This window comes from Mobula birostris, chromosome 19, assembly GCF_030028105.1.
Source record: "Mobula birostris isolate sMobBir1 chromosome 19, sMobBir1.hap1, whole genome shotgun sequence".
Lineage (NCBI taxonomy): Eukaryota > Metazoa > Chordata > Chondrichthyes > Myliobatiformes > Myliobatidae > Mobula > Mobula birostris.
In genome coordinates, this window is record NC_092388.1 from 52215134 (window position 1) to 52243021 (window position 27888).

General features: G+C 40.5%; 2 protein-coding genes across 4 annotated transcripts in view; one reads left to right on the forward strand and one right to left on the reverse strand.

Annotated features, from left to right (window-relative positions):
• Positions 1–14267, forward strand: part of nup153 (nucleoporin 153) — a 73514-nt gene extending 59247 nt beyond the window's left edge. For 2 of the 3 annotated variants that reach the window (XM_072283582.1, XM_072283585.1), the window contains 4 exons: positions 1582–1944; positions 3341–3628; positions 6728–6887; positions 13189–14267. In XM_072283582.1, coding sequence (XP_072139683.1) covers positions 1582–1944; positions 3341–3628; positions 6728–6887; positions 13189–13285 — 908 coding nt within the window. In that variant the 3' untranslated portion in view covers positions 13286–14267. The remainder of the gene's footprint in view (positions 1–1581; positions 1945–3340; positions 3629–6727; positions 6888–13188) is intronic. The other variant, XM_072283584.1, reaches the window with a different exon arrangement.
• Positions 14268–21498: 7231 nt separating this feature from the next.
• The window catches only part of LOC140212595 (protein FAM8A1-like), a 46241-nt gene continuing 39851 nt past the window's right edge, over positions 21499–27888 (reverse strand). The window contains exon 5 of the mRNA XM_072283586.1: positions 21499–27718. Coding sequence (XP_072139687.1) covers positions 27574–27718 — 145 coding nt within the window. The 3' untranslated portion in view covers positions 21499–27573. The remainder of the gene's footprint in view (positions 27719–27888) is intronic.

Here is a 27888-nt window from a genome sequence, read left to right on the forward strand (position 1 = left end):
TGGCCTTATTCTGAGGCTTTGCCCCCAGCCTTAGACATCCACTATAGAAAACATTCTCACATCTACTCCATCTAGGTTTTTCAATATTTGATCAATTTCAATGAGATTCTGCCCCCCCCCACTCCTGCCTTCAATTTTCTCCCCATTTATAAAATAATCAACACCTTTTGTCCTTCTACCAAGTTCATGGCCATACACTATATGCATCTGTTACTCCTTTGCCCATTCTCCCAATCTGGCCAAATCCTTCTGCAGACTCCCTACTTCTTCAGCACTGTCTACCCTTCCACCTATTTGTGTATCATCTGCAAACGTGGACACAAAGCCATAAATTCCATCGTCCAAATCACTGACATATAAATGAAAAGAAGCAGTCCCAACGCCAACCCCTGCAGAACACCACTAGTCACTGGCAGCCAACCAGAATAGGCCCCTTTATTCTGACTCTTTGCCTCCTAATTGTTGTTACAGGTTCATACAAATTGAAATAGAGAGTACAGGTACACCCAAAGTTATGACAACATGACATTCCGGTGAGGTATTTATAACCTGGACAATTTGCAAGAAATGCAGCTGCCAACTAGCTTCCCAGACAGATGTCTCCAGTTCTGCAGAAGCTGGCAAATCCATCCTGCCAGTCTTGCATGTATAGGCCAGGACAAGTACAGATCATATCCTCTTAAGCTTTAGGTTGCATTATGACCATTAGAAATAGGGAATATCCTCAACTGTGAAGGGGGTTCCAATTAGCTCCAGAAAGACCAAAGACAAATTAAGAAATTGAAAGATAACAATACTGGCGATCTGGTTAAGAAAAAGAGAGAGGTGTATAGCAGGTATAGGCAACAAGGAGCAAATGAGGTACTTCAAGAGTATGGAAAATGTAATAAAATACTAAAGGAGGAAATCAGGAAGGCAAAAAGAAGACATGAGGTTGCTTTGGCAGATAATGTGAAGGTAAACCCGAAGGGTTTCTACAAGTATATTAAGAGTAAAAAGGTAGTAAGGGACAAAATTGGTCCCCTAGAAGATCAGAGTGGTCGGCTATGTGTGGAGCCTCACGAGTTGGGGGAGATCTTAAACAGTTTTTTTACATCAGTATGGCCAATTTTGCTTTTTGATGACTAAACCCAGTTTTTGATGCTAATTCAACAGTAGTTGCTCTAAATGTTTCTTCACTAATTGCATTAGGACATTCTTGCTTATCTGGGTTTAACATTAAACATTGGTAATTTTAGTAGTATCTTATTGTAGAAAACTTGTAGCCCAAAGGTAATAAGCCATGCAACACAGAAATGGAGCAGAATTGCAGCCAGGTCAATGGAGCTGAGGCAGAGGATCTATTAACTGAACTTCTGTGTTACTTAATTGTTTAAATTGAGCATACTTAGGTGCATGTATAGGAATAAAATGTGTGTTGTATGTAGTTTTGATTTGTTTTAGTTATAAACCATCAGAATAATTACATTTTGTGTTGTATTGTTACATCTCAATTGTGTGAGCAACTTAGTAACAGTTGTGAAAAAGTAGTTGAGTTAGTTTGAGTTGAACTTTATTTTATTTCTTTCCTCCATGCTGTAGAACAAGGTGTTACAAAGCCACCTTTCAGCATATTTGGTAACAGTTCTTCCACATCTGCTGGAACAAATGTGGGGGATGCCACGTCTTCAACCATATTTGGTAGTTCTGCACCCACAAACACACCATTTTTATTTGGATCGGCTGGAGCTGTAATGGGTAGTAACCTTGGAAGCAGCTCTGAATCAACTGTTCCTGCAACCCAGCCATTTTTATTTGGCTCACAGGAAATTACACCGGCTGCCAGTACATCAAGTACAGGAGCCCCAACTGCACCATTCGCATTTGGCTCAGCACCCAGCAATAATACTGCAACAACATCTGTCTTTACATTTGGAGCGACAACAACAACTTCTAATTCCGCAGGTAAACCTTTTCAAACTCTATTGTAACCTACTGCTCTTAGGCTTAAGGGCATAGAAACTTAATCGGCAAATTGAAGATTATTTTTGTACAATATAAAGATCCTTAGAATTTTAGAATTATTTGAATAAACAATTCCCATTTCTGAAGTTTTACATATAGCAAGAGTAACTTTGTGATCAGAGATTGGAAGATCCTATTGTAATAACCATCAAACTGAGCCATGATTTTAAAAAAAGTTAAGAGATATTTGGCAAATTAAATTAAGTTTATCATTCAACCATACCTGGATACAGCTGAACAAAGCAGCATTCTTCTGGGGCCAAGGTGTGAAACATACATAGCACATTCAATATAGCGAGTAAAAAAAATACACACAAAGAAATACATATATAGCTCAAGACCCTGAGCAACATGTCCCATAAATTCATGGCACAGTTCCCAGTAGTGTGCAGAAACACACAATCCAGCCTGTCATTTCACTGATCGAACACTGGAGGGCAGCACCAATGGGAGAGGCTAGCCCCCAACCAAGCACAGACACCACGCTGCACCGCCTCAGGTGTCTGCTGTCCAGGGCTTCAGCAGCAGACAAAGCTGTAGCTTGAGACCTAGTCCTCACTACAACTGAGACTGCGCAGCTTCCCCGCCACCTGTCACACCACCAAACAAGGGCAGAGGCTTGCGCCATCTTACATTGTCAATGGCTGCAGGGTCTTGCAATTGCAAGAGAAACATTCAAGACAGGTACCTCCTTTGTGGGCCAACACTGATGCCTTCAAGTAGCAGGCCGCAAAGTGGTCTACACCCAGGCCAGCTCCTCTGAACCCAGTCCGGCTACTCCGAACAACAAGTAGCTCACTGGGGTAGAGCTGCAGTGGCTGAAGTTCTTGGAATCCAGCAGTGTTTTGCAGTCGTAAAAAACTATATTTACTAAAGGGGAAAAAAATTTGGTCTGTCCTTTTTCACCAGTCCCCTACTCATTTTAGGAAGGGACTTGAGAACAGATTGGGACAAATCAATTTGTGGTTCAGGTTTCATTTTCTTACTAAGAATGAATATGACTAACCACAATTGATTGTGTGATATTGTGCTTTTTAGATTTATTTTGTTCCTGAAGCTCTATTGGTATAGTCAGTAATTCAATGTAGTTTTTTGAGTGACAGGATGTGCCTCAGCTAACCCTTATTTCTGTCAGTAAAGTTCCCATTGGTTTAAAAGTCATACTTGTATATAGCGCAGAAAGTTAAAAATCCTTTTCCCAACATACAGTTATAGATTATTTTAAGATAATATTTTAGAATGATGCATGATAATAACTGGAATGACTTAATTAGTTATAGGTCCAATTGCTAACTATAACTTAGTGCAATGCAGCTTACTTTTGTTCTGGTTACAGGTGGCTCCTCAAACTCCATTTTTGCCTTTGGATTAGGTTCTACAACTGCAGCAAATGCCCCAACTTTTGGTAGTACTCAAAACCCAGTCCCTGTATTTGGACAAAGCAGCAGCCAGTCATCTGCTGCCCTTGGTTTCTCTACTCCTACATTTACACCTGCTCTTGCATTTGCAACTGGTTGTCAGCAGCCTGCCTTTGGTTCACAGTCTACTAATAATCAACCATCTCTGTTTGGAGGGCAGTTACCCAAACAGCAGTCCACATTTGGCTCCACTTCATCTACCTCAAGTAAGTAAATGCCAATTCAGTAAGGTCTAAGTTTGACCATGACTAAGTAACAAACTGTTGAGACTATATTATTAAGTAATGCAGTGAGTTGCTTGCATGTTTAACATACGCTATTCTATAGTAGTGAGCTTCATTTGGATGTATTAAAACAAGATTTATAGCATTGCGAAGTTGTTTGTAAGGCATACTTATAGTCAAAGTGCACTTATGTAAAATCAGGGGATTCTTGCTGTTCTTAAGAAAGGAATAAAATAGCAAATTAAATATATCATTTTAGTAAATGGTGTTTGGTTATGAATTCTCCAACACTATAGTCTACAGCTGAATTCTACAGTTCCTCGCAGTATCTAGTGTGACTGTTCTTGTTAACAGTTGATAAATTTGTCAAATCTCCTTTTCATTCTCCTATCCTGGAGTGAATATAGCCAATCTCTCCATCCAGTCCTACCATCCTAGGAATTGGTCATATAAGCCTTTGTGGTATTCCCTTGATACCAAGAATTTCTTCATTGGATAAAGAAACTAAAATTCCATATGCTGTACGGTTGTAGTAAGATATCCTTGATCCTATACTTAAATCTTTTGGTAGTGAGATTTGTACTCCATCGTGCAAGGACAAGTGGTCTTGCTGCAACTTCCCTTCATCCATTATTTGACCACATAGATCATGATACTTTTGCTTCTAGACTAAAGCCCATAACATCACATTTATGCATATTAAACTGCAGCCATCGTGCATTTGCTCACATGCCCAACCTCTTGAAGTCTTCTTGCATCCCCCTGAAAGTTAATACTCTTTCCTAGCTTTGTGTCAGCTATAAACATGGAGATGTAAAACAAGTTCTCCACTGTATCATACAGGTAGTCCCCAGGTTACATAACAGTTCCATTCCAGAAAAGTGTAAGTTGGTTTCTCCATTCAGAAATGTCCATTTTCTGTAACTTCACACCTATTGTATTACTTCAATTCTTTTATTTCATTGGAGAATTACCCTAAAGCTGTCATGAAACCATTAGTATTCTTAATATTACGCTGCTACTACTAGTCATATCTTCCCATGTCACGTCGTTTGTAAACCAAGGAGCCCTGTATTTCATTAAGCTGGAGCATCCCATTAGGCACTACCTGCTACCCACTAAAAGACCCATTTATATTGTGTTTCTGACTTTCAATTGTTTCTCTCCACAAAAAGTGCATTTTAAATCAAATGAATGCTAATATAAAGAATGTTTGTGATTGAGTAATAAAACTGTCAGAGAAGTGCATGTTAAGGAAAACCACAGGAATTGAAGTGTTTCTGAATTGCAAAGTCAAAAGTACTTAAAGCACAATAAATAATACAGCACAGCTACAGTAATTGGAGGAAAATTGTGAAGTGAGAGTATTACACAAGAATGGGGTCAGCGAGGTCAGAATGTGCAGGGTTTGGTGTGGAAAAGGACATGGATAATGTGGCAACACACATCAAAGTTGCTGGTGAACGCAGCAGGCCAGGCAGCATCTCTAGGAAGAGGTACAGTCGACGTTTCAGGCAGAATTCCTGTTGTTTGCATGGATAATGTGGATTGGAATACAATGGAAGCCTAAAAGTGCAACATTGAGAATGGTCACAGTTAGTACTGGGTAATGGTTCATATATGGGAAGTGATATGGGTTGGGAAATAAAATCAGAAAAGAACGTGGGTCATTGTAGTGAGATTGAATCGCTTCAGAGTGTAACAGATGAAGAATATTAATTGACTAGGTGTTGTAGGAGCCATGTATCGATTTTTCTGTCTGTTGTATGGTATTTTGTGTTGCCCGTTTATGGGTAATTTGGTGTTTTGGGAGAGCAAAGGACAGGAAGGTTTTTAAACCATGTGCAAGGAAGGTGGTTCACGGTGGGATGACCAGAGAGACAGGCACCCAAGGTGTAATTTGGTCCTAACTGCAACAAAATGCTCTCATGATACCACAATGCCTGCTTTGTTCTGGTTGGCTTTTGCTTGCTCTAATCTGCCCATTGTGATGCTTGTAAATTGGCAAACCTGATAACTGAACTAGTTTTCATCAAAGTAACTCTCACAAAATGCTGGAGGAACTCAGCAGGCCAGGCAGCATCTATGGGGGGGAGAAAAGTACAGTTAACATTTCAGGCCGAGACCCTTTGGCAGGACTGGGGAAAAAAAAGATGAGTAGATTTAAAAGGTGGGAGGAGGGGAGAGAAATTGGGAGGAGGAGAGCTGAAGGAAAGAGCTGGAAAGTTGATTGGTGAAAGAGATACAGAGCTAGAGAAGGGGGAATCTAATAGGCCATGGAAGAAAGAAAAGGGGGAGGAGCCCGAGGGAGACAATGGGCAGGCAAGGAGATATGGGGAGAGGGGAGAAAAGGGGATGGGGAATGGTGAAAGGGGGACATTACTGGAAGTTTGAGAAATCGATGTTCATGCCATCAGGTTGGAGGCTTTTGGAGAAATCGATGTTCATGTCCCCATCCCCTTTTCCCCCTCTCACCTTATCTCCTTGCCTGCCCATTACCTCCCTCTGGTGCTCTTCCCACCCCCACTCCACTTCCTTTCTTCCATGGCCTTCTGTCTGCTATTAGATTTTCTCTTCTCCAGCCAATCACCATTCAGCTTCCCAACTCTTTACTTCATCCATCCATCCATCTACTCCACCCCCACTACCCACACCCCTGGTTTCACCTATCACCTTGTTTCCCTCTTCCCTCCCCCCACCTTTTAAATCTAATCCTCATCTTTTTTTCTCCAGTCCTGCCAAAGGAACATAGATTTTACTTGTTTCCATTAGTACTGCCTGGCCTGCTGAGTTCCTCCAGCATTTTGTGTGTGATGCTTGGATTTTCAGCAGCTGCAGATTTTCTCTAGTTTGTATCTAAATCCAGGATAATTCATAAAAGTTGAGTTTTTATTTTAGCTAGAATATTTTTGCTAAAATGGTTTGCAGTCTTGAAGCTTTTACCGTTGTTTGTTACAAGCTTTAGATTGTTCCTTGGTGCTGATAAACCATGTGTTGTTAGTAATCCAGAAAGTATTTGACATTTCTAAAATGCATTATTTTGTTAAATAATTTATCCTTAAAATAATATTCTATCTGCAGATAACAGCTACCAGTTTGGAAACAGTAGGCCAAGTTTTAACTTCAGTGCCACTAATTCAACAAATGAGGTATTTCAGTTTGGATTGCCTTCGGCAGAAGCAACACAGCCACCTGCCCCTGCTGCTGGTGGCTTTCAGTACAATCCCACTTTTCCTATTGGGTAAGAACTTCAATACATTGTGTGACTGTTTTCTGAGCACAACTCTTGAAATTTTGTTCTTGCTTGACAACATTTGCTGGATGACGTGAAAAGGGGTATTTCATAGAGTAAGAAACCTAGAAGTATATAGCACATTTTTCTTAAAAACTCATTTAAGAGTATTGTACTGATCCAGGCACCATCCACCTCTGTCTGGCAGAACTGGTCCTCACCCCCAACAATTTCTCTTTCAGCTCCTGCTGCTTTCTCCAGACTTGGTGGGTAGCCACAGGTATCCCCATGAGCCCCAACTACGCATTTCATATGAGCCACTTCATGCACCAATGCTGAGCTCATCAATTTCACCAACTTTACCTCCAACTTTCACCCTGCCCTTAAATTCATTTGGTCCATTTCTGACACCTCCCTCCCCTTTCTTGATCTCTCTGTTTCCACCGCTGGAGATAAACTGTTACATAGAAACACAGAAAACCTACAGCACAATACAGGCACTTCGGCCCACAAAACTGTGCCGAACATGTCCTTATCTTAGAACTACCTAGGCTTACCCATAACTGTCTCTTTCTAAGCTTCATGTATCCATCCAGGAGTCTCTTAAAACACCCTATCGTTTCCGCCTCCACCACTGCCACTGGTAGCCCATTCCATGCACTCACCACTCTTTCTGTGTAATAATAAAAAAAAACTTACCCCTGACATCTCCTCTGTACCTAGTTCCAAGCACCTTAAAACTATGCCCTCTTGTGCTAGCCATTTCAGCGCTAGGAAAAAGCCTCTGATTATCCACACGATCAATGCCTCTCATAATCTTGTACACCTCTATCAGGTCACCTCTCATCCTCCGTCGCTCCAAGGAGAAAAGGCCAAGTTCACTCAAACTTCTCATAAGACATTCTCCCCAATCCAGGCAACATCCTTGTAAATCTCCTCTGCACCCTTTCTGTGGTTTCCACATCCTTTCTGTAGTGAGGAGACAGGAATGGAGCACAGTACTCCAAGTGGAGTTTTGACCACGGTCCGATATAGCTGCAACATTACCTCTCGGTTCTTAAACTCAATCCCACAATTGATGAAGGCCAATGCATCATATGCCTTCTTAACTACAGGGTCAACCTGCATAGCAGCTTAGTGTCCTATGGACTTGGACCCCAAAATCCCTCTGATCCTCCACATCGCCAAGAGTCTTGCCATTGATGCTCTATTCTGCCATCATATTTGACCTACCAAAATGAACCACCTCACACTTAACTGAGTTGAATTCCATCTGCCACTTCTCAGCCCAGTTTTGCATCCTGTCAGTGTCCTGCTGTAACCTCTGACAGCCCTCCACACTATCCACAACACCCCCAACCTTTGTGTCATCAGCAAATTTACTAACCCATCCCTCCACTTCCTCATCCAGGTCATTTATAAAAATCACAAAAAATCGGTGTCCCAGAACAGATCCCTGAGGCACACCACTGGTCACCGGCCTCCATGCAGAACATGACCCGTCTACAAACACTCTTTGCCTTCTGTGGGAGAGCTAGTTTTGGATCCACAAAGCAATGTCCCCTTGGATCCCATGCCTCCTTACTTTCTCAATAAGCCTTGCATGGGGTACCTTATCAAATGCCCTGCTGAAATCCATATACACTACATCTACTGCTCTACCTTCATCAGTGTGTGTAGTTACATCTTCAAAAATTTCAATCAGGCTCGTAAGGCACGGCCTGCCTTTGACAAAGCCATGCTGACTATTCCTAATCATATTATGCCTCCCCAAATGTTCATAAGTCCTGCCTCTCAGGATCTTCCCCATCAACTTACCAACTACTGAAGACTCACTGGTCTTTAATTTCCTGGGCTATCCCTACTCCCTTTCTTGAATAAGGGAACAATATCCGCAACCCTCCAGTCCTCCGGAACCTCTCCCATCCTCATTGATGATACAAAGATCATCACCAGAGGCTCAGCAATCTCTTCCCTCGCTTCCCACAGTAGCCTGGGATACATACCGTCTGGTTTCAGTGACTTATACAACTTGATGCTTTCCTAAAGCCCCAGCACATCCTCTTCCTTAATATCTACATGCTCAAGCTTTTCAGTCCGCTGTAAGTCATCCCTACAATCGCCAAGATCCTTTTCCGTAGTGAATACTGAAGCAAAGTATTCATTATAAGTACCCTCTGCTATCTCCTCCAGTTCCATACACAATTTTCCACTGTCACACTTGATTGGTCCTATTCTCTCACATCTTATCCTCTTGCTCTTCGCATACTTGTAGAATGCCTTGGGGTTTTCCTTAATCCTGTCTATCAAGGCCTTCTGGCTCTCCTAATTTCATTCTTAAGCTCCTTACTGCTAGCCTTATAATCTTCTAGATCTCTATCATTACCTAGTTTTTTGAACCTTTTGTAAGCTCTTCTTGACTAGATTTTCAACTGCCTTCGTACACCACGGTTCCTGTACCCTACTATCCTTTCCCTGTCTTATTGGAACGTATCTATGCAGAACCCCACACAAATGTCCCATGAACATTTGCCACATTTGTTCCATACATTTCCCTGAGAACATTCCAAGTTCTTGCCTGATAGCCTCCTATTTCCCCTTACTCCAATTAAACATTTCCCTAACGTGTCTGTTCCTAGCCCTCCTCAACGCTATGGTAAAGGAAATAGAATTGTGATCAAGAAACCTTCCTGAACACACCTAACAAAACACTACCCCATCTAAACGCCTCACTCTAGGGAAATGTCAATCAATATTTGGGAAATTAAATCTCCCACCACAACAACCCTGTTACTTTTACTCCTTTCCGGAATCTGTCTCCCTATCTGCTCCTTGATGTCCCTGTTACTATTGGGTGGTCTATAAAAAACACCCAGTAGAGTTATTGACCCCTTCCTATTCCTAACTTCCACCCACAGAGACTCCGTAGGCAACTTCTCCATGACTTCCTCCTTTTCCGCAGCCGTGACACTCTCCGATTAACAGTTCCACGCCCCCACCTCTTTTGCCTCCCTCCCTGTCCTTTCTGAAACATCTAAAGTCTGGCACTTGAAGTAGCCATTCCTGCTCCTGCACCATCCAAGTCTCTGTAATGGTCACAACATCATAGCTCCACGCTCGAAGTTCATCTGCTTTATTCATAATACTCCTTGCATTAAAATAGACACACCTCAAACCATCTGTCTGAGTGCATCCCTTCTCTATCACCTGCCTATCCTCCCTTTCATACTGTCTCCAAGTTTTCTTTATTGGTGAGCCAACCTCCCCTTCCTCCATCTCTTCAGTTCGGTTCCCACCCCCCCAACAATTCTAGTTTAAACTCTTCCCAGTAGCCTTTGCAAACCTCCCTGTCAGGGTATTGGTCCCCCTCAGATTCAAGTGCAACCTGTCCTTTTTGTACAGGCCACACCTGCCCCATAAGAGGTCCCAATGATCCGGAAATCTGAATCCCTGCCCCCTGCTCCCATCCCTCAGCCACGCATTTGTCCTCCACTTCATTCTATTCCTGTACTCACTGTCACATGGCACAGGCAGTAATCCTGAGATTACTACCTTTGAGGTCCTGCTTCTCATCTTCCCTCCTAACTCCCTGTCGTCTGTTTTCAGGACCCCCTCCCTTTTCCTACCCATGTCGTTGGTACCAATATGTACCATGACCTCTGGCTGTTCACCTTCTCTTCAGCATATCGTGGACGCGATCAAAAATATCCTGGGCACCTTGGGGACCACTTTGTTGAGCACCTCTGTTCCATCTGCCAAATACATAACTTCACAGTGGCCCAACATTTTAATTCCCATTGCGATGAGGCCAGTCTCAGGGTGAAAGTGCAACATTTTATACTCTGGGTAGGCTCCAATCTGATGGGGTGAATATCAATTTCTCCAGGTTTTTAAAATAAATTCCCCTCTTCAATTCCCCACTCTATTCTCTTTACCTCTTCCCACCTACCCATCGCCTCCCCCGGTACTCTTCCTCCTTACTTTTTTCCTATGGTCCACTCTCCTATGCTATCAGATTCCTTCTACTCTAGCCTTTTACCTTTTTATTCTGGCATAGTTCTTCCTTCCAGTCTTGAAGAAGGGTCTTAACCCAAAATATTTGTTCATTTCCATAGATGAACTATGGAAATTAACGTGCTGAGTTCCTTCAGCATTTTGTGTACGTTGCTTTCAATTTCCAGCATCTGTATATGTTCTGGTATTGATTTTCCTTTTCATTTGAAATTTTCTTTATGGTAGTTAACAAATGATGTATAATTTGTAAGTAGAAATTGGTGTGTTCATTTATTCAACTGGTCAAAAGAATTCAGTGAAACCAAGCATTGACAGTGAGCCATTTCATGTCAATTGCCTTCATGTAGTTTGAAGCAGTAAACTTGCAGAATATTATAGGAGCAGAAGTAGGCTGTTTGGCCCCTCAAGTCTGCTCCACCATTCAATCATGGGCTGATCCAATTCTTCCAGTTATCCCCACTCCCCTGCCTTCTCCCCATACTCTTTGATGCCCTGGCTAATCAAGAACCTATCTATCTCTGCCTTAAACACACCCAATGACTTGGCCTCCACAGGCGCTTGTGGCAACAAATTCCACAGGTTTACCACCCTCTGACTAAAGTAATTTCTCTGCATCTCTGTTCTAAAAGGACATCCTTTAATCCTGAAGTCGTGCCCTCTTGTCCTAGAATCCCCTACCATGGGAAATGACTTTGCCATATCTAATCTGTTCAGGCCTTTTAACATTTGGAATGTTTCTATGATATCCCCCCCTCATTCTCCTGAACTCCAGGGAATACAGTCCAAGAGCTGCCAGATGTTCCGCATTTTGGTAACCCTTTCATTCCTGGAATCATTCTCGTGAATCTTCTCTGAACCCTCTCTAATATCAGTATATCCTTTCTAAATTAAGGAGCCCAAAACTGCACACAATACTCCAAGTGTGGTCTCACAAGTGCCTTTTAGAGCTTCAACATCACAACCCTGTTCTTGTATTCTATGCCTCTAGAAATGAATGCCAACATTGCATTTCCACAACCGACTCAACTTGGAGGTAAGCCTTTAGGATATCTTACACAAGGACTCCCAAGTTCCTTTGCATCTCTGCATTTTGAATTCTGTCCCCATCAAAATAATAATCTGCTTGTTTATTTCCTCCACCAAAGTGCATGACCATACACTTTCCAACATTGTATTTCATTTGCCACTTCTTTGCCCATTCCCCTAAACTATCTAAGTCTCTCTGCAAGCTCTCTGTTTCCTCAACATTACCCACTCCTACACCTATCTTTGTATCATCGGCAAATTTAGGTACAATTCCATTAATACTGTAGTCCAAATCATTGACATGCATCGTAAAAAAGCACTTGTCCCTACACAGACCCCTTGGAACTCCAATCGTAACTGGCAGTCAGCCAGAATAAGATCCCTTTATTCCCACTCTGTTTTCTGCTGACCAGCCAATGCTCCACCCATTGCTAGTAACTTCCCTGTAATTCCATGGGCTGTTATCTTGCTAAGCAGCCTCATGTGTGGCACCTTGTCAAAGGCCTTCTGAAAATCCAACTACACTACGTCTACTGCATCTCCTTTGTCTACTCTGCTTGTAATTTCCTTAAAGAATTGCAGTAGGTTTGTCAGGCAGGATTTTCCTTTCAGGAAACCATGCTGGCTTTGGTGTCAAGTGCCTCCAGGTACTCCATAACCTCATCCCTAACAGTCGATTCCAACAACTTCCCCAACCACTGATGTCAGGCTAACAAGTCTATAGTTTCCTTTCTGCTGCCTCCCACCCTTCTTAAATAGTGGAGTAACACTTGCAATTCTCCAGTCATCCGGTGCAATGCCAGAATCTCTCGATCCTTGGCCGATGAGTAAGTGGTTTGACTGCCCATTTGGTGAATTGTACTTATCCAGGTATATCAATCACCATGAAATGGCAACTTACCATTTGTTTCATGGTATATTCAGTATTTACTGATTATACTGTTGGTCAGTAGTTACTGAGGAACAATACTGAAATTTTGAAGGATTTTGATAAATGATCCTTACTGGAAAGCACCAGATCTAAATGTTTTGTTTTTGCCTTTTGAAACATTAGGATTTGAAAGAGGTTTGAAACAAAGCTAGATTTCTTATTTAAATAGTTGCATTACTTTTAAGACCAAAGGTTGTAATTGGTAACCATATGCAAATGCAAAATAGCAGTGCCTTGTGACATTGGTTTCATAACATAAGCAGGGGCCATTTTTCTTTCTACAAAAGTATTTTGCAGGTAATTCAGTCAATAACTTTTTTTTCCTTTTCCCTTGGACAGGGTTGGTTCCCCCAGCAATCCCTTTTCTGCTCCATCTGGTGGCCGTTCAGCCGTTGCTGGTCGTAAGATAAAGACTGCTGTTAGACGCAAGAAATAATTTTTACAGCTGTTTAAAGAGCAGAGCTAATTATTGAAAGTGTATTTTCCATAAAGAGCTGGTGACCTGCATTAATAATTGAATTTTACCTCCTTCTGGGCTTTATCAGATCTACCTAGGACCATTTGAACGTGCATATAAGTTGGTCGCTGCTTTTAGTTGCCTGGTGATGGGTGACCTGTAGATTTTTTTTGTGAGAACCCAGCAGTGTCATTAGTTCAGGACTTGGCATGGTCTGGCTACAAACAACTTGCAAAGTGAATGGCTTTGTACATTGATACCTCTTCATCTGCACCACTAGATATTGTTCATAACCCACCTAATTTTACTGAAAGGTTGTACAGACTGAAGAGCATCGGTGAAAATAGGGCAGTTAATTGAGAAGGTTTCATCGCAGTATGTGTGAAGTTTGTGAATGTGTAGATGTTAAATGGATGGCCTATTGTGCACTGATGTTTTTTTCTGACTGCAGAAAATTGAGGACTTCAGATGAGTTGCCTTCATTTCCTAGAACATGTGCTTTTTTTAATTGTTTTGCTTTTTTCAATTTTCATTTTATTACAAACTATTATGTACATATCCTATGATTTTTCAGTCAATCTACTCTTGGACAAAAACCAATCTGTGAACTTGAATTATTTTTTGTTATAGCGGTATGTTTTTGTTCAGTATTGTCAATTAGAAGATTTTATTATGTAAATCTCATTATTCAAAGTTGCCTGAATCCATTTAACATCTTTTCTGATATACAAAATTGGGAACTCTTTAAAGTTTGCATATTGGCTTTTGTGATCCACTTTTGTTTGGACCAAAACAGTGTTGTACAAAGTATTAACTATATATTTTTATATTCATTTAAATGGACTATGGTGACTTTGGATAATAAGGAGAACAATTTAATATTAAAGCCATGTTTATTACTGTATGATTAACAAAACCATGGGATAAATGCCATCAATAAAAATGAAATAGTAAAATCATACTATTTTTCAGTGGAATCTTTTCTTTATCATATAATTTTTTGCCTTTTAATATTCCACAAACTTTAAATCTTGTCTCTATCAAAATGCATTGAATTTACACCATGGAGGTGGATCATTTGCCCATCTCTGTGGGACTTGCATCTCAAATCCTTCCCTCATCCTGCTTTACCAAACCTTGTTCCTGTTCCCTTCTATTTTTTGCATCATTATTTGTACGCAGCATCATGCAGTGAAATTAAACTGCTCTTTAAAATAGTTATCAACAATTTTCTAGTAGGTTTAATAGTTTAGAACTTTACACAAGTGGAAACAGTATTTCTGTATAAGGTATAAAACTTGCATACATTTAGGGAATTTCAGCCATGTCTTAGCATTTTTGGAAGGGTTGGAGTTACAGTACCTTTACTACTAGTTCTAACTTGTTCTGACATTGTCCCTGGAAATAAGTTTGTATCTTAGCTTGTAAGTTATTCTATAAAGGGTTTTTGAAAAATTAACATCTGATGTGTGTGTTTTGGAGCTGTGATCACTACTGTAGGCAAACACTGCTATTCAAAACAGTAAGCAAGCTGATAATCTGAACAGTGTTGACCAACGGGTAAACTTGATCAACAGATACTGCAGTTCAGGCTTGCAGGTCCAGTGCTATTGCCACGAATTCTGTGATATCGCCATTGCAGAATCAGTTTTACTATTCGGTAAAGACTCAGTGCTATCCTGAAAAAGTCACTGAGCAAAAGGATGCAACCGTGTTTGACAAGAGAAATCAAAGCCAAAGTTAAAGCAAAGGAGAGGGCATACAAGGAAGCAAAAATTAGTGGGAAGACGGAGGATTGGGAAGTTTTTAAAACCTTACAAAAGGAAACTAAGAAGGTCATTAAGAGGGAAAAGATTAACTATGAAAGGAAGCTAGCAAATAATATCAAAGAGGATACTAAAAGCTTTTTCAAGTATATAAAGAGTAAAAGACAGGTGAGAGTAGATAGAGGACCGATAGAAAATGATGCTGGAGAAATTGTAATGGGAGATAAGGAGATGGCAGAGGAACTGAACGAGTATTTTGCATCAGTCTTCACTGAGGAAGACATCAACAGTATACCGGACACTCAAGGGTGGCAGGGAAGAGAAGTGTGCACAGTCACTATTACGACAGAGAAAGTACTCAGGAAGCTGAATAGTCTAAAGGTAGATAAATCTCCTGGACCAGATGGAATGCACCCGCGTGTTCTGAAGGAAGTGGCTGTGGAGATTGTGGAGGCATTAGCGATGATCTTTCAAAAGTTGATAGATTCTGGCATGGTTCCAGAGGACTGGAAGATTGCAAATGTCACTCCGCTATTTAAGAAGGGGGCAAGGAAGCAAAAAGGAAATTATAGACCTGTTAGCTTGACATCGGTGGTTGGGAAGTTGTTGGAGTCGATTGTCAAGGATGAGGTTACAGAGTACCTGGAGGCATATGACAAGATAGGCAGAACTCAGCATGGATTCCTTAAAGGAAAACCCTGCCTGACAAACCTATTACAATTTTTTGAGGAAACTACCAGTAGGCTAGACAAGGGAGATGTAGTGAATGTTGTATATTTGGATTTTCAGAAGGCCTTTGACAAGGTGCCACACATGAGGCTACTTAACAAGATAAGAGCCCATGGAATTACGGGAAAGTTACATACGTGGATAGAGCGTTGGCTGATAGGCAGGAAACAGAGAGTGGGAATAAAGGGATCCTATTCTGGTTGGCTGCTGGTTACCAGTGGTGTTCTTTTACATTGTACATCAACGATTTGGATTATGGAATAGATGGCTTTGTGGCCAAGTTTGCTGACGATACGAAGATAGGTGGAGGGGCCGGTAGTGCTGAGGAAACGGGGAGTCTGCAGACAGACTTTGATAGATTGGAAGAATGGGCAAAGAAGTGGCAAATGAAGTACATTGTTGGAAAGTGCATGGTTATGCACTTTGGCAGAAAAAATAAACGGGCAGTCTATTATTTAAATGGGGAAAGAATTCAAAGTTCTGAGATGCAACGGGACTTGGGAGTCCTCGTACAGGATACCCTTAAAGTTAACCTCCAGGTTGAGTCGGTAGTGAAGGCGGCGAATGCAATGTTGGCATTCATTTCTGGAGGAATAGAGTATAGGAGCAGGGATGTGATGTTGAGGCTCTATAAGGCGCTGGTGAGACCTCACTTGGAGTACTGTGGGCAGTTTTGGTCTCCTTATTTAAGAAAGGATGTGCTGATGTTGGAGAGGGTACAGAGAAGATTCACTAGAATGATTACAGGAATGAGAAGGTTAACATATGAGGAACGTTTGTCCGCTCTTGGACTGTATTCCTTGGAGTTTAGAAGAATGAGGGGAAACCTCAAACATTTCGAATGTTGAAAGGCATGGACAGAGTGGATGTGGCAAAGTTGTTTCCCATGATGGGGGAGTCTAGTACGAGAAGGCGTAACTTAAGGATTGAAGGGCGCCCATTCAGAACAGAAATGCGAAGAAATTTTTTTAGTCAGAGGGTGGTGAATCTATGGAATTTGTTGCCACAGGCAGCAGTGGAGGCCAAGTCATTGGGTGCATTTAAGGCAGAGATTGATAGGTATCTGAGTAGCCAGGGCATCAAAGGTTATGGTGAAAAGGCCGGGGAGTGGGACTAAATGGGAGAATGGATCAGCTCATGATAAAATGGCGGAGCAGACTTGATGGGCCGAATGGCTGACTTCTGCTCCTTTGTCTAATGGTCTATGGTCTTGATTCAGAATATCCCTCCACCTTTCATCTCCAGTTATTCTATCACTAAGGTTGTAGAGTTACTTTAAAAACATTGATGCACAAAGGGAATCTTCCCATTGAATTGATCATATTTTTATTTTTTCATTATATTTTTTATTATATATAATTTTTATTATAGATGGATGTATTTTGAAATAGGAAAGATGTTGACAAGTCTCAGAATGATTCAATCAATTTCGGTTCCTGGAGGATAACTCTTGTTCATTCTGTGGAGAAATGATGAACGATTAACTGTTCAGATTATATTCCAGTTAACTATTTGATTATTTTAGTACCAGGCTTCTGTATTCAGTTAGGTATCACTGCTGGATCATTGGCTTAATGAGCTGAGGCCATACCTTAAAATGAACTGGAGGCAAATTTCTCATTTTGCCAAGGGTGTGAATGGTTATAAATATCTCATTGAAAAAATGCATTTAAAACAAATTGATGAAATGCTTTAAAACTGTTGCTCCTTAAGTGTTTGCCCAAGTGATTGTTTTATTCTTTGAATCCCTCCAGATATATTTTGTCAAAAATTTTTAAATAAAGTGCTAATTTTATTGTATCTGGAAAAAGTACGGGTTTTCCTGAAGCATTTCACTAGGTGGTGGAGTAACCATTTAGTGCTAAGCATTGAGTGATTTCTTGCCTCTAGAATGGTTCTGCCAGTATTCTTTGGTCTCTATATTAACCCATTTTATCTGCCACAGAAATCTAAATTTTTTCAACTGCTTCTTGCCTAACACTGAGCAAAATGGACTGTCTGAACTATTTCCCTAAATAAGTTAGTATCACATCTGTTTGCCCTTTTGTTACAGCATATTCCAAATCTTAAATCAATATTTTGAAAAGGAATGTTCAGTGTGAGAGTGGTTCATACAACCAGCTGAATGTATTTAGTGTCAGTTACAACCTAATTTTATACAATGTCATTTGTTTCCAAAATTTAGGGACAATACAGAGCACATCAAGATGCCAGCCTTGCAGGATAGTCACCTGAACTTTATTGATAACCCAGCTTGTACAAAGTGAGCTCCCATGTGGGAGTGTTATATGATTAACCTATTGACTACCACAACGTCACTAGTCTGAAAAATGACTTAAAACAATTCAAATTCAGCCAAATATTTTTGAATTAAAGTTTATAAAAGGGAAAACTCCATCCTGGTTTCCATACAACTAATCAAGGTCAGTGCTGACTAAACTTGAGACAGTAATCTTGAATCCACCATTTTATTTGAAAGAAAACGGATTAGCAGATTACAGGTTTGTTTCATTTGGACTTACTGAGTAACATGATGAAGGCTGAGCAGCTGGTGTGTGATTTGAAAAGCAGAGTACGTGATCTTAAAGAACATTGGAAGTGTCAAACATGATGGTCAATGGTGATTTTTCAGGTTTGACACTTGCAGTGGTATCCCAAAGGGGGTGCTGTTATTTAAAAATTTAGAAATGTGAATTTAAGGATGGTGTACTGGCCTCATACAAGAAAGACCAGTCTTGATTAGAAAGAATGTAAGTTTTCATGCTTGCATAAGAAATTTCAATTTGTTTGTGGTTGTAAGTTGTAGAGAATTGGATTTATTTTTGTCAAATACCTTCGTCATCTCAAAAATAATTCTCCTGCAAGATCCATACTTATCTATAGTTGTGATCACTTTTCCATAACTATTCTCCCAATAAGAGACCAGTCACCTGGCCAGGTTCATTACCCAAAACCAGGTCCTGTATTGCTCCTCCTCCTACTGGACTATCTACATGTTATTTAAGATGCCCCCAGGTGAGAGTTGTGCTTTTAAATTTGCCTGTAGTGACAAGATAGTTGAATCTACCCAATAGGCTCAAAATAAAATCTCAGGGAAAATGATATTCCTTTGATTTTTAAAAATAAAGTCAAACCTTATTGGTGGCCACACCCTACAATTTCAGCCAAAAGTATTGTAGCAGTTACTTTAAAACAAACCAAAACTACTGAGAGACTAAGCCAGGAGATCAACACTATATGATTGAAGTTCTAAAGTTGTAAAAGCTACTTTCAATCCTTTATTGCGAAACCAAAGCCAAACAATTTTAAAGCAATTAAAACTAACGAAATTTACCATATAGCAATCTTAGCATTCAAATCAGTGTAACTATGCATTCTAATTAGTGATACCAGTATTATCAATCTATACATATTTAAGCAAAATTAGCAATCTAGTTAACATTCCAATAACATCCCAAGCAGCAGTCAACAAAAATATTGTTCCATGGCTCAACCCCTCTCTACTACCCTAGACAACTAACCACGAGTGTGAATACAGAACTATACTCATCTGTATTTCCACACCAACCCATCTGACAGATTACCATAGTAAATGCACCACAAAATACAATGCAGACCTGGCTCCTACATCCCAGCCCCTTAATTATTACACAGTTATAACCTTGTACTTAGAAAGTAAAAGACATGAAAAATCGAATGACAAACATCTTAGCACTTACGTTAAAGGCCCCTTCTTTCAGTCGTCATACAACAGCCATCTAGGCCAGAGATTACCAGTACTGAGTGATCTTTACCACCACTGTGTCAAGTCAAAGTCATGAATCTTTTGGAGCTGTAACTCCTCAAATCTCTGCCTCCTGTAGAGAATAGATTTTTGTTATAGGTCCGTCCACACAGCTGATCTTGAAGCACACCTCCTGCACAAATCCTCTTGTCTGAGCAGACCCAAATGACTCTTCCCACGGTCCATGAGTTGAGGGGCTGAGTCATCAATGTCTTCTGGAAGGAAATAGCATTTCATACCTGACCATTTCTTATGTTTCTGTAACTGTGGTAGATACTGTACTCCTCAATCTATCAATTCCAAAACAAGTCTGACATGTTTTGGACTGACTTCATCTAAAATGAAGTCTTCAGGAGCAACAGATGGTTGGGTGTTCATGCTTCCAAATCATTGGGATGCTTTAATAATTGGATGACCATTGATAGTAGTCTCTACTAAACAAAGGACCGTGGAATCCCTTTCAATTAAGATTCTGTACCTTCATGATGTAATTCAGGATCTTTCACAGAGACCTGATCAATCTCCCATGTTCCTCCATAATGTGAACTAGCTAGGGATTAAAAATCTAATTAATTCCTTTTTAGACCATAAAATATAGGAGAAGTGGGCCATTCACCCCATCGAGTCTGCTCCACCATGCAGTCATGGGCTGATCCAATTCTTCCAGTCATCCCCACTCCCCTGCCTTCTCACCATACCCTTTGATGCCCTGGCTAATCAAGAACCTATCTCCGCCTTAAATGCACTCAATAACAGCCTCTACAGCTGCTCGTGGTAACAAATTCCACAGATTTACCACCCTCTGACTGAAGTAATTTCTCAGCATCTCTGTCCTAAATAGACGTCCTTCAATCTTGAAGTTGTGCCTTCTTGTCCTAGACTCCCCTACCATGAGAAATAACATTGCCATATCTAATCTGTTAAGGCTTTTTAACATTTGGAATGTTTCTATGAGATCCCCCATTCTCTTGAACACCAGGGAATACAGCCTAAGACCTGCCAGACGTTCCTCATACGGTAACCCTGGAATCATTCTCGTGAATCTTCTCTGAACCCTCTCCAATATCCGTTCCACAATAAGGAGCTCAAAACTGCACATAATACTCCCAAGTGTGGTCTCCTGAGTGCCTTATAGAGCCTTGAAGGACATCACTGATCCATGAATAATTCCACTTCCCAATGGCTTTTTGCAACTCACACAACTCCAACAAAACATGTTGCATTATTAGAGCAGAATCCACAAACCTGTCTTCCTCTTGCTATTAAAGCATCGAAGTGCATTGACAAAGGAATCTGTGTCTAAAGAAGATGCCACTTCAATGTGAACAGCTCATATAGCTGGACCACATACCTCTTCACTGTACTCCTGGCCTTTACCACAAGGTTCATAGTCCACACCTACATGTATAAATAGAGGTTCAGCTGGAGAGACCCTGTCTGGACATAGATCTGCCACGTGCTGGCATCGTGGGGCTGCATGTAACTGTCAACAAACACACACAGGATCCTTTTTGTAGCTGTACCAGCACTGGGAATCCAGTATTTTGGCACATTTGGTTAATGTGGTTATGGCACCAAGTCCCATTTCAATGTACATGCCTCCCAATGAGGTCTGAGATATGAAGATCTTTTGCTAGTATAACAGGATGTTTAGACTCTTTAGGCATAGCTGCCCTACTAAGTCATCCACCAACTTCAAGTACTGGACTGAGCTTGAAAATATGGCTGCTCCTCGTTACACTTTATCCCCTTTCCAAACTCGTGAATTCATCTAGGAATCTTTCTTTGGCAAAACCCAATGATTTGCATTTCAGCCTTTCTGAGCTCCTACACACAGACAATCGCAGCCAATCTGACCTTTGGCTTTCTTAGTCCCTCTTTCCTCACCCCCACCCCCCCAAAAGACCCTTGTTCTTCACTGAACAAGAGCGATGTTCACATGCTTCCTCTTTAAGAAACAAGAGTAAGTCCTTAAATCTAAGAATCCAGGACACTGTATTCCTAGCATGGGTCCAAAATGAGAAGTGATAAGTTATGTATGTTACCACATCCACTTCCTCCTCAATCTGCTTGGTATTCATTGTAGCACTCCTCTGTACTTGTGGATCATGTAGCTGAAATTCCCCAGAATGACTGGGATTCATAGGCCATTTACTTTCAGGCTGAACATGCTGAGGCCTTGATACTCATGTCTTCTGTAGGAATGCTTTCACTTTCAAACCTCAAGGCCACACTTGCCAGGTTGCTTTTAAGTGTTTACATACCTTCATCAATCGTGGAATTGAATTTAGGAGTCGAGAGGTAATGTTGCAGCTATATAGGAGTACTGTGCTCAGTTATGATCGCCTCACTACAGGAAGGATGTGGAAGCCATAGAAAGAGTGCAGAGGATATTTACAAGGATGTTGCCTAGATTGGGGAGCATGCCTTATGAGAATAGGTTGAGTGAACTCAGCCTTTTCTCCTTGGAGTGACGGAGGATGAGAGGTGACCTGATAGAGGTGTATATGATGATGAGAGGCATTGATTGTGTGGATAGAGGCTTTTTCCCAGGGCTGAAATGATTGCCACAAGAGGACACAAGTTCAAGGTGCTGGGAGTAGGTACAGAGGAGATGTTAGGGGTAAGATTTTTTTACTCAGTGGTGAGTGTGTGGGATGCACTGCCAGTGATGGTGGTGGAGGCAGATATGATAGGGTCTTTTAAGAGACTTTTGTATAGGTACATGGAGCTTAGAAAAGTAGAGGGCTATGGGTAAGTCTAGTAATTTCTAAGGTAGGTAGGCCTGTGTTGTGCTGTAGGTGTTCTATGTTTCTATCTCCATTGAGAAGCTTGAGACTAAGAATTTCTGAAACTCTGTTACCAATGGAAGTTTGGAACTTGGAAGTTGCATTCTTGATGTATATCAGTACAGAAGTACTATCAGTCCAAAACAAGTCATGAAGCTGCATGTGCAACTCTTTCCTCCACAATGTGTCCACACAGCTTGGCACTGTAGCAGCAGTGAGCTCCATATGAGGGATGGAAACTGACTTCAACAAAGCTACCTTAGATTCTCCCCATGATAGAAGTACCGTGCACTTTTGAGTTCCTATTGTAAAACAATAAGAGATACCTTATCATGCGTAAGGCCAGTGATGTTTTGGTTATGGAACTGGACCGTCTTGACGGTGGTGTCTGAAAAGAGGATGCTGTCCAAGTTGCATGCCATCTTCGACAATGTCTCCCATCCACTACATAGTGTACTGGGTGGGCACAGGAGTACATTCAGCCAGAGACTCATTCCTCCGAGATGCAGCACAGAGCGTCATAGGAAGTCATTCCTGCCTGTGGCCATCAAACTTTACAACTCCTCCCTTGGAGGGTCAGACACCCTGAGCCAATAGGCTGGTCCTGGACTTATTTCCTGGCATAATTTACATATTACTATTTAACTATTTATGGTTTAATTATTATTTATTATGGTGCAACTGAAACGAAAACCAATTTCCCCCGGGATCAATAAAGTATGACTATGAGGTCCCTGCTCCATAGCCATCTTTGTTTGCATCTGTAAACTGTACAGCAGTAATTTCTCCAAAATCCAGGGGTTTCAAACATCTAATAACCTTGAAGTCTTCCAACTGGCAGAGTTCTTCCAGCCAACTTGTCCACTCATGAGCAACTGATAGTGCCATCCCAGCCAAATCCTTTATTACATAGATCCTGCAGTTCCTTAGCAGACAGCATCGCCAGCCTCAAGGCTTCTAAAGGAACATAGATGGAACTAACTGTGGTGAGGATGCCCCTTCTGGTGAATAGTCTATTTTGGATTGCGATCTTAAATCTTGAAGTATCAGACATCACCTTTGGACATTCCATACTATTTCCACTGAAGATATGTTGATCCAAACCCTTCATGTATTTCACTCTTTGCTCTTCTGGTATCACAGCCAGCACAATATGTCTTACTTATCCATTTTGAGTTGAAAGCCACCTTGAGCACAAATAGATACAAGGTCATGATAGAGACACCACTTCTACCACAGAGGACACTAACACAAGCCAGCCATCAACAGACTTAATGCAAAACCTTATCCACCAACTGAAGACTGAACTGTTCTTCATTGTCTTCTGTGAACTTTCTAAGAGTGAAGTTGCTCCAAAGAGAAGTATCACCATTCTTAAGTCCACCATATCTTGGCTGAGGTCACCATAAGGCCAACAAAGAACCCTCAGCAGATCTGCATCTTCTGCTGATACTTTAACTTGATGAAATATTAATTCAATATCTGCCATGATCACCAATGGTTCTTTTCTGAATCTGATAATGACTCCAATCAGTGAGCTAGTAAGATCTGGGCCCTGTAAAAGCCGAGCATTAAGTGATATTCACTGAACAATCGCTCCAAAGTCAAACACAAGTTTCCCTTTTCTGGGGTGATAAACACCATGATGTGGAATATACCAGACTTTCCCAAGAACTGCATTCCAGATCCTCTGCCAGCATAACCTTCGGAAAGCTGTGTAGTCAGTATAAAATGACAAGTCTTTCTTAAACCTCTTTCCTTGATTTAGAGCAGTCTTCAGCAATCTTCCCATTACTTGGCATGTTAATCTATTTCTTTCTTAAAGGTAACACTTATCTAGTAGTGGCCATCCACCAGTTTTACATAATTCATAACCAGCTCCATGAACTTGTGACCTACTCTTAATAGACCAGGTTGTTCATCCTGAGTGTTTTCAGGGCAGTCTGTCTTGAACTGCTGCTGCCAAAGCTCATCCAAGTTCAAAACCAAGACACTGTTAACTATCCGCTCTGGCTGTGCAGTCTCTTCCATCACCATGGTCTCCTTTCAGTGGTCCATTCACAGTCCAATGCAACATTGTTCTAATTGCACAGGGTCCATCATTAACATTGCGACTCACTTGCAATGACTCCAATGCTTTAAGCACATTCAATTTCTGAATAATCTCTGGCAAATGGACACATTTCAGTTGAGACCATCCCTCTGTCATTGAATGTTCCATTTGTGGACAGGCATACTTTCCAGCATATAGACGTTAGGTAGTTCACAATAGTTTTCACTACCTAAGCCAGCCACTTCCAATCCTGAAACAACTACTTACGATCTTCTCGAGTGTCCTTTTTTCTGCGGTTGAGCGTTCCCATGAGGCTCACTGTTGAGAACACTGCTGTACTCTTGGATTTAGGAAAAACAACAAATAACCACTGTCATGTTACCCTTCTTAGACTTCACTTGTGCTGGAACGGAACTATGGGAAATTTTCCATCACCAGCCAGGGCACTACTCACTGCTGAGTCTGATTCTTTCATAGCTTGTTTTGATTCTACACTCTTTTTGTTAGAGTGAATATGAAGTATGTTGGGATGCTTCTTTTAGGAAGGCAATCTTCTCCCTATGAGCCTTTTTCTCCAGCTGAGTAAACAAATCCAATGCATTTTGGCTGAGGAGACCATTTCCTTTCCATTAGTTCTAGGTTCAGTTTCAGCTTTACTTCTCAGTAGTCACAGTAGTGGCAAAGCTGTTTCCTTTAAACTTAGAACAAAATTATGACTTAGTTTTGTTTACACCTTTGCTTATTGCCAGTGATGTAGCATCACGTATCCTGAAACACTGGGTGTGTAACAATCTTTACTTACCTTTCTATAAAATCAACAATGTCAGTAATCTTCCTTGTAGTTTACAGACCACCATTCTCCATTTATCCCCAAGGTCATAGGACAATTTCTTTACAACAATTGATATGGTAGTAAACACCTCCAGCTCACGCATGTACTGCACTTCTTCCATGGCATTGCAATGGCCTCCAAGAAAAAGACTAATCTTGAAGAGCCTTCACATCTTCAGATTTGACAGTAAAGCCTTAGTCTTTAGACATCTTTTCTTACAGTCAACAGTCTGGCAAGTTCTCTAGCATGACCTTGTGTATTGTTCAAGGAAATAGAGGCAGTGACTATAGCTGTCAATCTTGCCTTCAACACTGTTTTCAAAAGCTTTAATGAATGCATGACACTGCAATAGATCAACAAATATTGAAGATGTCATTTCATTTTGCTTCCTCATATCAATAGTACCATCTTGACCTCTACCATCTAAAACAAGTGTTCTTATGCTGTAGGTAAATGTCCCCATGAGCACTTTGAACTGTTGCATATAACAGGTTCTTATTAGTGCACGTTGAGAGTAAACCCCCTGAACAAGTCATTTTCCATGGCTCAACCCCTCTCCGCTGGAGTGATCTAAATAACCACAAGCATGAACACATAACTTGCTTGCTTCTACCATGCCCCAACCCATGCGACAGGTTCCATAAAATGAACAAAATACAAAGCAGACAGAAAATCCTACAAGTAAAAATATGATGCCCCTTTCTCATGCAGAATCAAGTTATTCTTTTGTGTTTAATCTAAGTATGTGTTTAGAAAACAATCTGGATAGCATCCAAAATTAATCAAACAAGTTAGTTGGCACTTGCTGAATGCCAGTACATTAACCTAACTTGAAAAGCAGAATATTCTGATTCTGCACTGAACAAAATCTTTTTACCAGGTCACAAGTTATAAAACTGGATATTTTTGAACTTCTGAGTCAATATTAACATTGTGTCAATGGAAATAACTGGGTAGCTTCTCAACATAATGAAAATAATTCAAAAATATTTAAAATTTAAAATCCATGGAGATAGTATTTTTGTGAATTAATGGATATGCCTTATTTTAAAAAAATCAGTTAACTTACAGGCTCTATACTTGACAACTAATACTTGCAAATTACCACCTTAGTCACCCTTTCAGGCTCAGATTTAATAGAAGAAAAATTAACCCTTTGGATGATTACTGTTCATTGGAGTGACCGTACAATGACCTCACCTGGTACTCCATTCAGCTCCATTTTACACAAGCCTGAGCAAGAACTGTCACAACCACAGGGATACATTTAGCATCCCTGTAAGATGTGGCAAAAGGCTGCACACAAGGAAGGTGCTCCTTAAAAAAAAAAATTAATATTCTATATATTTTAACCTTTGCAAATGTTTTTGGTTAAAACAAACTTGCTGGCGACAATATCCATAATGATGGAGGAAACGGTCTGGAGCAGTACAAGTTACACCGCAGTATTGGCTTGGTCTAACAAGCAAAAATTGTTACGCTGAGCCAAGTGGCATGGTACATCTTAAACCACAATAGCAATTGTGTGAGCATGCTATAAAGAAAACAGAAATCACTGAACTGCATACAAAATATCCAATTAAAACATTTTCTTGAATCAATCTTATTATTTTGAACATTTTTGCTCAAAACATTTCATAATCCACAGAAGTCAAACTAATACTGAGCATGTAGAGATTTATCATTGTGAAATAGGCATTGGCTTCAGAGACAATGGATACTTCCCCATATATGGGAAGTCAAATACAATGTCAAAGATTCTTTTCATTTCTCCACACATTTTCTCCTGTATATTAGCTAAAGCTTTAGGATAAAAACAATTTTACAGGCAAACTGTCCAATTATTTCAAGTGGGGGCTGATAACTATCAGAACACTGGGTACAAGTTTTGGTTTCCTCATGACCCATAGGAAGGAGCTAAAGGAGATTTTCTCACATGTAGACTTGCAATGAGGAAAGGACTAAAATGAAAGAATGGGCAAAATGTGAAATGAATCTTGTACAACTTATCAATTTTACATTGGTATTAATAGAATATACTTCTCAATGATTGAGACAAATGTCAACATTATGCAAATTTCTAATGTGAGGTCAATCCTGACCCATAAAGGACCACAGTATCAACCATGAGAACAGATTAACTCCCATTTCTGGAATGTTATGACATTGGCAGGTATGTGTGTTCGTTGTCCGCTCGGCCTTGCACAAGATCCTGGGGTGCGGTCAGCAAAGGGTGCTTTCTCCCCCATCTTCTGAATGATGCAGAACCACAGTAAAGTAGTTTGAAAATATATACAAGTCTTCTGTGGCATCTTCATCTCACTCCATTTCTCTTGACCACAATAGTCCCAGCTACAATATCATAGGCTGTGCGATTATGTTGGAAGAACAGTAATGTAACAAAGGCCGGGAAAAAAAAGGCAATTGAAAAATTCTTGATTAACGCTCTTATTGCAGACCTGTTGTGAACAAAAAAAAAGGTACAATTTATGTTTGTATCACCTTTCAAAAAATGGGTTTTCTCATTCCAGTACAAACTTCACTTTAAAAAAAAATCTAAATATTTCATTTCTACTGCATCTGTATTTCCGGAAAACTAATGCTTCAGCTCATTAGTTATGTAGAAATT